This window comes from Rhinolophus sinicus, linkage group LG10 (genome assembly GCF_036562045.2).
Source record: "Rhinolophus sinicus isolate RSC01 linkage group LG10, ASM3656204v1, whole genome shotgun sequence".
Classification (NCBI taxonomy): Eukaryota; Metazoa; Chordata; class Mammalia; order Chiroptera; family Rhinolophidae; genus Rhinolophus; species Rhinolophus sinicus.
The window spans coordinates 103,152,185-103,164,844 of record NC_133759.1 but is presented as its reverse complement, the minus strand read 5'-3'; the positions used below and the strand labels follow the sequence as shown (position 1 = coordinate 103,164,844).

Below are 12,660 nucleotides of genomic sequence, written 5' to 3'. Positions count from 1 at the left end.
TCTTCACACAAAAAGATCTCCTCTAAAAACTCCTCTGAAAGGAAAATAGTAATGAAAAGCATTAAACGAATGGGGTGGTTATAGTTTTTTTAATGATATGTTTTATTTCTAACTGATACTGACCAACTCTGTTATGAAAGTGACATCACAGAGTTAATCTATTGTCTCCCATTCTTCTCCCCACTTCTCAATTTTATTAGTTTTTTTTTTTAATTGTCCAGTTTCCTACCAATAACATTCTTTTTGGTAGCCATAAATATTATGCCTTTAATACTAATTTTTATAAATTGATTCATTTGGACTCAATGTTCACCATAATTTCTTTTTGTCACAGCTTTCAATTCCCGTATTTTAAAATTTTGATTCATTTCTCTCAATTGGCTGGATTTTATTTTTCAAGTAGTGTGGACAGAAAAAGAGGTTCTATGGACAGTAACCTCACAGGATGACTGATCATAAACTCCTAACTGGGCAGGTCATGGTGGCTAGTCATATCCCAGGCATATAACTTTTTGGTAAAAGGTTTATCTTTGCCTGAAGCCAGGCCTGTCCATAGTTTCTGTGCATCTATGTTAATGCACCTTTGAAATAAGCGTAACCACCCTCAAGAGAGCACGTAATGTTGTTAACTATCCAGTAATCTGATCTCCATGTTGCTTTTCCCATCTCTATGCAATCTTCCTTAATTTCAAATGTATAAAAGAAGCTGCAAAACTGTTATTCTCCGGAACATTTGAGAACTTGCTCCCTGGTATATGTCAGCAGTTTGGCTCAAATAAACTCTTATAAAAATTCTCTACAAGTTTGGGTGTTTCTTACGTTGACAGTAGATTTCTATAAGAGGGTTTCATGGGCACACCCAAGTTCTTTCCCCAATGCCATTTTGGCTAATTTTTGACTAACGCTGTGGTTTTCACTTTTTTTTTTTTCAGTTTACAGAGGAACCATTTTTCAATCAGAATCATAGGCGGAACGCCCCATCTGCAAAGCAGACAACGCCAGGCCTGATCTCACATCCCTTAGCTGTCGGAGGCCCTTGGGGAAACCTGAGGATTCCATAAATTCCAGTTTGAAAACTCTGTGTACGTATAAGTGTACGGGTGTGAGTACTAATAATTTATATACCAATTCCTCAGATCTGTAGAATCATTCTAACAGAATTCTGAACATTGTATTTTCAAAGTCTTCATGGATTGGCAATCACTTACTAAGTTAATATACCCAGCTCTTTCCAGAAAGGTATTGTGGCTGCTTATTACAAGGATACAGTAAACTGAGACTACTAAAATAGAATTAAAAACGAAGAAGCGGTACCACAGAGGTTAGAAGCAAGGGCGATAATCCCAAAGGCAAAGGTGGCTTGAGTCAGCCATTGCAGCCTTTCTGACGGGCAGGCTCCAGGCCAAGACAAGGAAAGGAAGGCTCTGACCACATGCAACCTGTGTAGTCAGTTTACTGCCCTCCAGCTCTTTCTCCAGGGACAATGCATGTAAAGAAGAGGGAAATACTTGTCTCAATTTCAAAATTTAAGACACAGAACCTAATTACCGAGGCTTTTTCACTCTCTTGGTAAGCATGGGGCGGAGGAAACAGTGTGGATTACAGGCCTGGCCTGGAGAGAATGGCAGCTGGCTCATCACGTGACCTTAGGTGAGTCATTTCTCCTCCCTGAGCCTTGGTTCCTCACCTGCCTGTTTCTCGGAAGTGGCATTCAGTAGCACTTAAGGGACACTGAACAGAGTAGTCTTTCATTCTTTGCCCTTGGTAGACACCCAGAGTTTGCTTATCTGCTGCTGAGCAGAACTCGATTTGTAAAAGAGAGCGTTGCACTGTGGGAAGGGGCAGGGTTTTCAGAAGCACGACCTGAGTCTTCAGGAAAGCACTGCCTCCACCTCCTCACTCGCCCAGTTTCATTCACTCTGTGTATAAAAAGGTTTAAATGGGGCCAGACTGGGATCTTTAGAGGCCGGAAGAGTAAGTACATACATGGTTTCCCCTCAGATACAACTCAAAACAAACTAATACTAAAGCAAAGTTCTCTTTTCCCCCATGACTCCTTCAAAGGTGTTTTGAAATATCAAATTCTTCCCCCTCAAAAGGTTTTCTGTTTGTTTGCTTTTCGTGTGTCTGTGTGTATGTGGGTGCCGTTGTGTGCGTGTGTGTGCGTGTCTATGCCTGTGTGTGTATGTGCGTATCTCTGTATGTGTGCGTGTTGTCTGTGTGTGTGTGTCATCTGTGTGTGTGTTGTCCGTGTGTGTGCGTGTTGTCTGTGTGTGTGTTGTCTGTGTGTGTGTGTGTGTTGTCTGTGTGTGTGTGTTGTCTGTGTCAGTGTCTGTGTATGTGTGTATGTTCGTGTGTACGTGTGCGCCAACCTGCACAGTGGCCCTGGAAGTAGCACGTAGCTAATCCAGCATTGGAGATGCTACCTGTCCCCGGGGTTGCTGTGAGGAGTAACTAAACTCACATGTTATAAGGAACGTAGCACATTCCCTCCCCTCCCCCTTATGTGGTAAGAACCCAAAGACGGCTAGTTGTGTAGGCAACCTCCTTGCCTCTGGCTCTCTGTTTCCCCTTGAGGGGGCCTCCTTCACAGGCGCACACTGGCCTCCTGCCCGGCCCTCACTCCATCCAGGTAGAAGGGGAGCCTCTCCTAGGGGCTGAGCTGGGGGCAGGGATGGGGCTTGGGTGCTCAGCGCCCTCCACTGTTCTTTCTCCTTGCTCTGCCCGGCCACAGGAAGGACGCACTCGATGGCCTGCATGCAGTGGGACTGAAGGCAGCCCAGGCTGGGGAAGAGCTGTGTTGGTGCATCTGGGAGAGCCTGCCTGACTGCGGCCAGCACATTAGCCAGCTCACTTGGCTCTTACATGCAAGCCATGCTCCCAATATCAATTTTATCAGCGACATAGGTGACCTATTGATTTCTAGTGGCCAGACTCATGAGTCCAAGGCCATTAGCCTTTGTGCAAATTCTACAAAGCACCTCACCACCACCATGGGTGGACACAGCCCAACAGACACTTGGCTTCGTAAGAGGATGGCACCTCTGTGGGAAGAAAGAGATGCCACTTTGCCCAAGATAGGACTCCCCGCTTGTTGAAGGGAGTGAGCACTGTTCCTCGGACCAGGTGCAGTGCCCGAACCACACCCTGTGCACAGTGGGCCACCTGGAATCAGGGGTGCAATTTACTGGGCCCTTCAAAATCCCAATAATGCGGATTTTCCATTATAACGGTATTGATACTAATAAAAAGTATATGTAGAAGGTGTCACAGGCGGAAACAGCCAAATCAAACCACCCAGGTGGGCCTTTGCTACTCAGCATAAATTCTTAAAACAACAAAGTATTATTTTTTAAATGGTAATTATTAATATTAGCAAAATAAATTTCAAAGACCACACCCAGTTGCAGGTTTAGCGGGAGGGCTGAAGGTGCTGGGTATGTACTGGGGGCCGCCCAACACCATCAGTCAAGGGTCCTGGCCTCCGAGGGTCGCCTGGGCCACTCACCTCCGCAGGTCTCCTGTATTCGTACCACATCGCCAATCTGCAGGGAGAGCTGGAGTGCTCCATTCCCTTGGAAGTTGTATATGGCTGTGAAATGAAAGAGAGAGGCCGCCTGGTGAGACTTCAGGATACTGAGAGCTCTGCTCCTTCCAGCACTCCCGGCCTTGAGTTTATCTGACGCCCATGCAGCCTACTTGGGCTAAACAGACTACCACAGAAGTCAGTTCAGGCCCAGCCTGGCTCCTAAGGGCCTCCATTCACTAACCAAACCTGACGTCTCCCTAGCACAGCTCCTGCACTCCAGTCTGAGTGACAAGGAGGGTGTTTATATCACCTACCATGGGTTGACCCATTACTGTACACCAGGCATGTGCTCAGCACATCTTCTCATTCTATTCTCACAGCAACCTTGTGAAGTATAACCTGTGATCCCATTTTACAGATGAGGAAATGGAGGTGCTGAGAGGTTACACAATTTGGCCAAAGTCATCAGGCTAGCAAGTGACAAGAAAATCAATATCCATATGGGCTACTTGCTGCTCCTCAATTACTCCATCCTGGTGACAAAGCCTAAAGTGTCAGTCTCTCCACCACTCAAATGCCACCTAGCTCTAACCAACCTTTGTTCCTCCAGCTAAAGATGCCTGTTTCTTGGCCTTCGCCAAAGGAAATCCTTCAGGACAAAGTCCTGCTTCCTCCCTGAGTTCTCCTTGGCTTATCCAGGCCTACTGACCCCCATTTCCTAATGGATGGTAGGACTCATATGAGTACCTACATGCAAGGGTGTGCTCTGCTCCCCCGCCCCATGTACACTGCCCGTTCCTGGGGAGCAGCAGTGGGCTGTGAATAGAGGCCCCTCTGTGCTTCAGAAACTTGGCTAACCCCTTGGAACATGCGATCACGTCATACCATTGCAGTGCTCAGGCCCTGCTCAGTGTCACTCACTAAGTGAGGGCCAGGTCACACTGTTAACCTACATTAGGGATGCAGCTTGTTTTCTGAGGGCTAAAATGGAACCACCAGCTCGGGATGTCTTCAAGGACAGAAGAAGATACAATGCGTGTGGCTTGATTTAAGGAAAGGCCCCCAGGAGGATGGGCGGTATGATCCTACAAGGTTGTCCTCATTCACTTATGCAGCAGATATTCAGTAAGTGATCACGGTGTGCCAGGCACATGCTCTTTTGGTGAACACACAGATGACTATAAGGTTACACAATATGGCACATGGCGTGGAGGAAAACAAATAGAGACTGGTAGAGAATAACGGGGGGCATGGACTTTCATTGGGGTAATTAGGAAAGGCCTCCCTGATCTGACATATGGAAGATTTGCATAAGTCAGCTATGCGGACAACAAAAGGAAAGCCATTTCAGGAAGAGGGGACATCGTGTGCACAGGTCCTGAGGAAGGAAGACACCTGGTGTACTCAGATAGCACACAGGAAATTGCTGTGGATGGAGTCCAGCGAGGGGGCAGTTACACAAGATGAGGCTGGAGAGGCAGGGACCAGGTCGTGCAGGGATTCACGACAGTTTGGGCTTTATTCCAAGAGAATGGGTAACTGGAAGGATTTTATTTGTTTATTTGGTAACAGCTTTCTGGAGATATAATTTGCCCATACAAAGTGTATAATTTTATTATTTATTCACGGAGTTGTGCAACCATCACCATGATTACTTTGAGAACAATCTTATCACCTCAAAAAGCGGCCCCTCCCACCCCAGCACCAAGTATCTACTAATGTACTTTCTGTCTCTATGATTTACATCTGCTGGACCTTTCATATAAATAGAATATAGAATACGTCGTCTTTTGTGACTGGCTTCTTTCACTTAGCACAATAGTTTCAAGATCCATCCATGCGGTAGCAATTGTCAATACTTCATTTCTTTTCGTGGCTGACTAATATTCCATTGTATAGCCATAGGACAGACCATCTTTTGTTTAGACATACACCAGGGAATGGGAGGCTGAAGGGTGTTCGGCAGGGAACTGATAGAACCCCATTATGCTGACTACGGCTCTGGCTGTTGTGTGCAGAGTGGATAGAGGGAGGCCCAAGAGGAAGCTGTCACTTTGTCTTTCTAATCCCAGTGGTCTCCAAATACAGGACAGACTCACTGCTACTGAACCATGTGACCAAACAGGGCAGAAGGCAGACTGAACGAAATGAGAGGAAACCTGAGCGCTCCTGGTAGTGCTACCACTGACTCTGTTCTTTCCCTCTGCCTTTGGTCCTCAGTTTCCTCATCTGTCAACAAAACAAAATGCATTCAAAAACTACAGCTTAGCATGACAGCAGCAAAATATGGGGGAATGGGGAACTCCAAGTGACTGTCCCTCCAATGAAAAATCTGGCAAAAACTATCAGAATCAATTTCATCACAATTCTGGAAAAATGGGCAAAAATTGACAGTGAGCAAGGAAATGCTTAATCAAGAAAAAGACAACTGAAACCTGGTAAAGTTTTGTGGTATTTTAACTTATCTTTGTCCATCCTCTACTCCCCATAGCAGTGAAGGTCTTGAAGATGGTATCCCACGTCCCTGGTATGGGTTCCTGGGGCCAAGGGAGGCACTGCAGACCTCGTCCCAATATACTATAGCTGTCTGTTTGGACCTGGCCATGGGCTCCCTGGAGGACTAAGACATGAGCTTGCCTTTATTTCCTTGACTTTGGGCTTTCTTAGGGCAGAAAAGCAGCTATACAAAGGGCGTTGGTCAAAAACATTTCACATGGGACAAAGAATATAAGTTGGGGCAAACAGTAATCCCACCAATAAGCCTGGGAGGAAAGATTTAGGAGTGAAATGCTTTGGAGAACAAGAGCTCTGATGAATACCCACATATACCAGGGGATCTAGAAGGCCATGAGCAGAGTTGGATACATGATGAGAAAGGATGCAAGAAAGCTCTAAGCAATCCACTCTGGTTGACCTTCAAGTTCCGTGGAGGCAGGAAACACAGGCTAAGGCAGAGCTGCCAATGGCCTGGCTAGGCCTTGAGGCATGCCCCAACACACATGCATAGAGTCCAGCTGCTAAGATGAGATTTTTTTTTCTTTCAACTCCAAACATTTAGAGACTTTAGTGATCACATGCAATAAATAATACAGTCTTCACAAAAGTACCTTAGAAAAGTCATGAAATAAACTTCTATAACTTATATCAAGCAGTGACAACAAGCCCTGGAAAAAGGGAAGAATCTGATTCCAAGTTAGCACATTATAATATTGAATATACCCAGTTTTCAACACAAATTATGAGGCATGTAAAGAAAGAAGGAAGTATGGCCTGTTCACAGGAAAAAAATAAAAGAAACTATTCCCGAAGGATAGACATTAGACTTACAAGACAAAGATTTTAAATCAATTGTCTTAAAAATGTTCAAATAGCTAAAGGAAATTATGGACAAAGAACTTAAGGAAACCAAGCATTTCCCTCTGGGAAGATGCTGCTACCATCCAACTAGAATGAAAGCCTGAGCCAGCCAGAAGGATCCCTCTCAGCTACTCCTTCTCTTCAGAGTAGAGACAGTGATCTCTATGCTAATCACCCTCCACCCTCAGCAATAAAGTCCACTTCTGAAAACAAACAAACAATCTAAAGGAAACCAGAATAGTGCCTTAGACAATAGCATATATCATTAAAGAGATAGGAATTATAAAGGAATCAAATAGAAATTTTGGAGCCAAAATGTGTAGTAACAAATGTGGAAAGTTCATTAGAGAGGTACAATAGCAAATTTGAGCAGGCAGCAGAAAGAATCAATGACCTTGAAAATAGGTCAGCTGAGATTAGCCAGACTGAGGTGCAGAAAGAAAGCAGAATAAAGAAAAATTAACAGAGCCTAAGTGACCTGTGGGACACTATCAAGATTACCAATGGGAACATAATGGGAGTTTTGTAATGACAGAAGAAAGATATAAAGGGGCCAAAATAATAGTTGAAGAACTAATGGCCAGAAACTCCCATTTGATGGAAGACATGAATCTACACACACCAAGAAACTCAATGAAATCCAAGTGGGTTAAACTCAAAGAGATCCACAGTGAGAAATAATAAATTGTTAAAAACAAAAGACAAAGTCTTAAAAACAGCAAGAGAGAAACAACTTATCATGTACAAAGAATCCTCAATAAACTTAACAAACTATTTCTCTTCAGAAACCATAGAGGCTAGAAGGCAGTAGGATAATATATTTTAAATGCTGGAAGGAAAAAAATAATGTTGATCAAGAATTCTGTATCTCACAAAATTATCCTTCAAAAATGAAAAATAAATTAAGAAATAGAAATAGGGAGTCCCATCACTAACAGACAATTGGGAAAACAAATGCATAAAACATTAATTATAAATCTATGATAATGAGCACACAATGTCTAAAGACATAATGTGTGGTAATAACAACACAGAGGGGGAGAAATAAGTTTGCATAGAAGCAGAGATTTTGTATACTAGTGAAGATAAGTTGGTATTAACTCAAACTATATTGTTATAAATGTAAGATGTTAATTGTAAGTCCTAGGTTAACCACTAAAAAGTTAACTAAAAAATACAGAGAAAAGTAAATGAAAGGGGAATCAAAACAGTAAACAAACAAACAAACAAAAATCAGTTAAACTGAAAAGAAGGAGCAACAAATAATTGAGAAACAAACAAACAAAAATATGTAAGGTACATAGAAGTCAAATAGCAACATGAAAGAAGGAAGTTCTTCCTTACGAGTATTTACTTTAAATGTAAATGGATTAAACCCTCCTGTCAAAAGTCAGAGAATGACAGAAAGAATTTAAAAAACAAAAAACACCATAAATTAACTATATGTCGTGTACAAGAGATTCACTTTATATCCAAAGACAAAAATAGGTTCAAAGTGAAAGAGTGAGAAAAAAAAAGTTCCACACACATAGTAATGAAAAAAGAGCTGTGGTGGATGTACTAATATTAGACAAAATAGACTTTAAGTCAAAAATTGTTATCAGACATTATATGTTGACATTATATATTACAAGAAGGACATTATATTATATATTGGTAAAAGAGCCAATACAGCAAGAAAATGTAGAAATTATAAACATACATGTATCTAAAACAGAACACTAAAATATATGAAGCAAAAACTGATACAATTAAAAGGAGAAATAGACCATTCTACAATAAGAATTGAAGAAATAAATACTCCGCTACCAATAATGGATAGAACAACTAGGCATAAAATCAATAAGGAAATAAAGGACTTTATCAATACTACAAGTAATCAGACCTAACAGACATATACAAAACACTCTGTCTTACAACAGCAATACACTTCCTTCTCAAGCACACATGGAACATTCTTCATAATAGACCATGTGTTAGGCCACAGAACAAGCCTTAAGAAAGTAAAAAAAAAAAAAAAAAAAAAAAAAAATGAAATCAAACAAACCATATTTTCCAACCTCAAAGGAATGAAGCTAGAAATTAGTAATGGAAAGAAAACTGGAAGATACACAAATATTTGAAAATTTAAACAACCGCCAGTGGGTCAAATAAAAACTCCCAAGGGAAATTAAAACATTTTTTGATACAAATGAAAATGAAAACACAAGCTACCAAAGCTTATCAACTCAATGAAAGCACTGATCACATGAGTGAAGAGGTCTTGGAGAAGAAATGAGTTCAGAACCCTCCTCAAACATAAACAAGAGACATTTACAATGCTGCTTCACGGTGTCACAGGGAAGCATATTTTCAGTTGCCCTTTCATGTGGGCACAACTACTGCAGGAGGAAGGCACTAGCCTCATTTTACAGATGAGGAAACACAAGGTCCGAGGGGTTTGAGTGGCTTACCTAAGATCTGCACCACCACCACCACCACCTGCCTGGTGGTAAATCACAGAGCCAGGACTCAAACCCAGCCCTGTGCCTTGTTCATTCTCTGCACCTGCCCCCCCCCCCGCCCCCACCAACACAGCACCTGGATGACAGGTGTTCAGGTGCTTACTAGACCCTACATTCATTCTTCAGTCTTGCAACATTCTCTGAGCTGTATTCTCTGAGTGAAAAAGAGGAAATTTGCAGGCTATTTAGTGCAAAGAATTATATAAATCAGCCCTCTCACCAAGGAACCAACTAGCCTTATGGGATGGAAAGTCTCAATCCTGAGAGACGATAAATCTTGAGAGTTAAGAGCCAGTGTTTCTGGAATCAGACAGATGTGGTTCTTGAACCTAATTACGCTATTTACCAGCTCTGGCCTCATGCCCAGGGCCACAGCATGATTGCTCAGGCTTTGTCCTGCACAAGGCCACCCAGTCAAGAGAGCAATGGAGGCTGGCTCCCAATTGATGATTTCCTGGCCAAGGCCTGTGCCCTACCAAGGTTCTTGGTCCACTAGGCGACAGCTGTCTTTTCCTAACACACACAAAGGCACTGTGGGGGCCAGCGGCAACCTATTTGAGCAGCAACTTCTCCCTGAGCCTCAGTTTCCCTAACTGTAGAATGAAGGAAATGATGGTCCCTACCTTACAGGGTTCCTAGGAAACTCAGCTGTGATTAACACACAGAAAGAGCGTGACTCTGTGTCTGGCCATAGGAAGTGCTCAATAAAAGGTAGTCACTTTTCTCTTTACTGGCATTGTAATACGTCCTAAAGCTGTCCATTCACAGCTCTTTTCAGAGCTCTTCTTTTTGTCACCTCTAAATCTGCTTCCCTGTCGTTCACAACCAATGGCACTGTGGGTCACCACTGAGTAGAATTAATCCTTGATCCAAAAAAGAACCTTGACGGGGCCCTCAGGGGACCCAGAAGTCTCTTCTCCTGCATAAGCATGGCCCGATTCTTCATTCTTTCCCACTTGGCCTGTCCCCACATGGGCTGCTGTGATTGGACACCTGCAGGTTGCTGGTTCCCCAAACTCTACAGACTCTCCACTCCCTGCTCCCTTTAGCCCCAGAAGTCTGGCTGAGGGCTGAGGAGGTGCAAGCCACAGAGCTGGGCACGGCCGCAGAGGCAACTGAGGCTTCCTGCAGTAGCAAACCATCCACAATATGTTTGCCTCTGGAGCGCTAGCAAATTGGGGCTGTCCATCCGACATGTGGATGGCGGGGCAAGACTGTTTTGTTCTGTCTCCTCCCAGGCTTTCCCCAGGAATCTCTTCCTCACACTGTGCCCAGCTCTGTTAGGTGAGAAGGTTCCAATCAATCAGCTTAAGAAGATGTCTTGAAACTTAGTATTCAACATGAATGTCGGTATTCGTTCCGAGGACTCGCATCTTATGAAAATAAACATAACGGACGTTGTAGTTTAATTTACAAGTGTATTTCTGCTTGCCTCGAAGACTCTGTTCTCAAGGCTCCATTTGGGGCAAAGTAGACATTACTGACAAAGGAAGTGGCTTTGCATACCAATACCCAATTCTGTTCAGTTTTCTAAATGACTAACAGGAAACTTTGAACCAGAATGCCACCCTTTGCTGACGTTTGATTGCTTATCTATGACCCTCACTTGCATTGTCTTGGACCAGTGTAAGAACAGGTCAACTTCTTGCCTGTTCCCTGCAGGCCTGACCACTCGCCACTTCTAGTGAGGGAGGTTTCCTCACTGAGCGAGGGCAGGAAACCATGAGGAACGTGTAGGGCAGAGAATAAGTAGAGACTGCTGAAATCATAACGGGCCCCTGCCCCAACCATGCCCGCCCACGGGAGACAGACAAGTGGCAGAAGGATTCCCACAGACGCCCATTCCAGCTTCCCTTTTTATGTGAGGTCTCCATGCCCTGGAGAATACTGACACTTCCTCATGGAGGATTTGACCTTTCTCTGAATCAAAATACTACACTCAGGAACCACGGCAGCAGCCGGTTACTGACAAGCCCATCCAGACCAAAATAATTACAGCCAAGAATAAAAGGGCCATCTGGGGCCATCGAACCCAATAGGACTCTCATATTGGAAATCCCAGGGTGGGAAAGCCAGTGGGAGCAGATACTTTGAGACAGGTGGGACTTTCCAACAACCCTGGAAACTGAAACTACTGATGAGCCAGCAATTCTACTTAACGTACTCAAGTATTCTGCACATCAGAAGCCCACAGTGAGAGAAATAAGAAAAAAGTAAACACTACTGTTACATCACACGGCTCAGAGAAACAACGAGGGTGTGGGCTCTGTGCTTTGTGCAATGTTAGGAGGTAAGTACAATGTTTCTCTTGGATTTATAGATGAGGAAACTGAGGCACAGGGAGTGTAGAAAACTTCCCCACCAGATAGACAGACAGACAGAATGATCCAGAAGTCTGGATTCTAACCACTGCATACACTGCTTCCCCCAAAACGGTGAACAAATTCAGTGAGCACCTACTATGTACGAAGCACATATTTTTCAACAGTCATTTAAGCACCTACTGTGTGCTAGGTACTATTGTGGTTGCTGGAGTCACAGTGACAGATAAGACAGACAAAATTATTAGCATTTTACTTGTATCAGCTCATTTACTCTTCACAGTAACCCTCCAAGGTATCACCATCCATGCAACATATGAGAAAATCAAAGAGAGATTAAGTAGTAGAAAGTGGATTCAAATCCATATGGATCCAAAGTCCTTGCTTCCCAGACCAGCCCATTGCTGACGTCACGGTTTCACGTGTGTGCGCGTGCATGTCTGGGATGGATAGATAGATAGATAGATAGATAGATAGATAGATAGATAGATAGATAGATAGATAGATAGGATGGACTGGACTTGTTCATTTCTTGTCTTCTCCAGTCTCAGTGATGGTGGCCACTGCATCTGCTTTGTTGACCACTGAATTCCCAGAGCTGAGAGCAGCACCTGGGCCACAGTAGAAGCTCAATCAATATTTACAGAGCTTTAATGAATACTTGTTGAACTGAAGGGATATGAACATGAAGGGCAGGTATGTTCCTTTTCCTGGGTAAGCTCTTTCTTGCATTTCTTGAGTTTACTTCAAGAGATGCTGAGCCAGCTTGGCTGCCAATTGTGATTGCAGCTGTCAAGTGCCCTGTAACCCTTCAGGATGGATTCGTACCTCATCTGGGGCCCAGCCATTTGCTACATATTTGAAAACAAAAGCTTTAGCGAACACCAAGTGTTAATAGAGTTTGGACGAGTAGCCATGTAAGAGGAACAATGCAATAATGGAGGAAAAG

General features: G+C 43.4%; 1 protein-coding gene across 1 annotated transcript in view; it reads right to left on the bottom strand.

The window, feature by feature from the left end:
* The window catches only part of DOCK2 (dedicator of cytokinesis 2), a 362,053-nt gene that overhangs the window by 340,391 nt on the left and 9,002 nt on the right, over window positions 1–12,660 (bottom strand). The window contains exon 2 of the mRNA XM_019741000.2: window positions 3,509–3,592. Within this exon, the coding sequence (XP_019596559.2) occupies window positions 3,509–3,592 (84 nt within the window). The remainder of the gene's footprint in view (window positions 1–3,508; window positions 3,593–12,660) is intronic.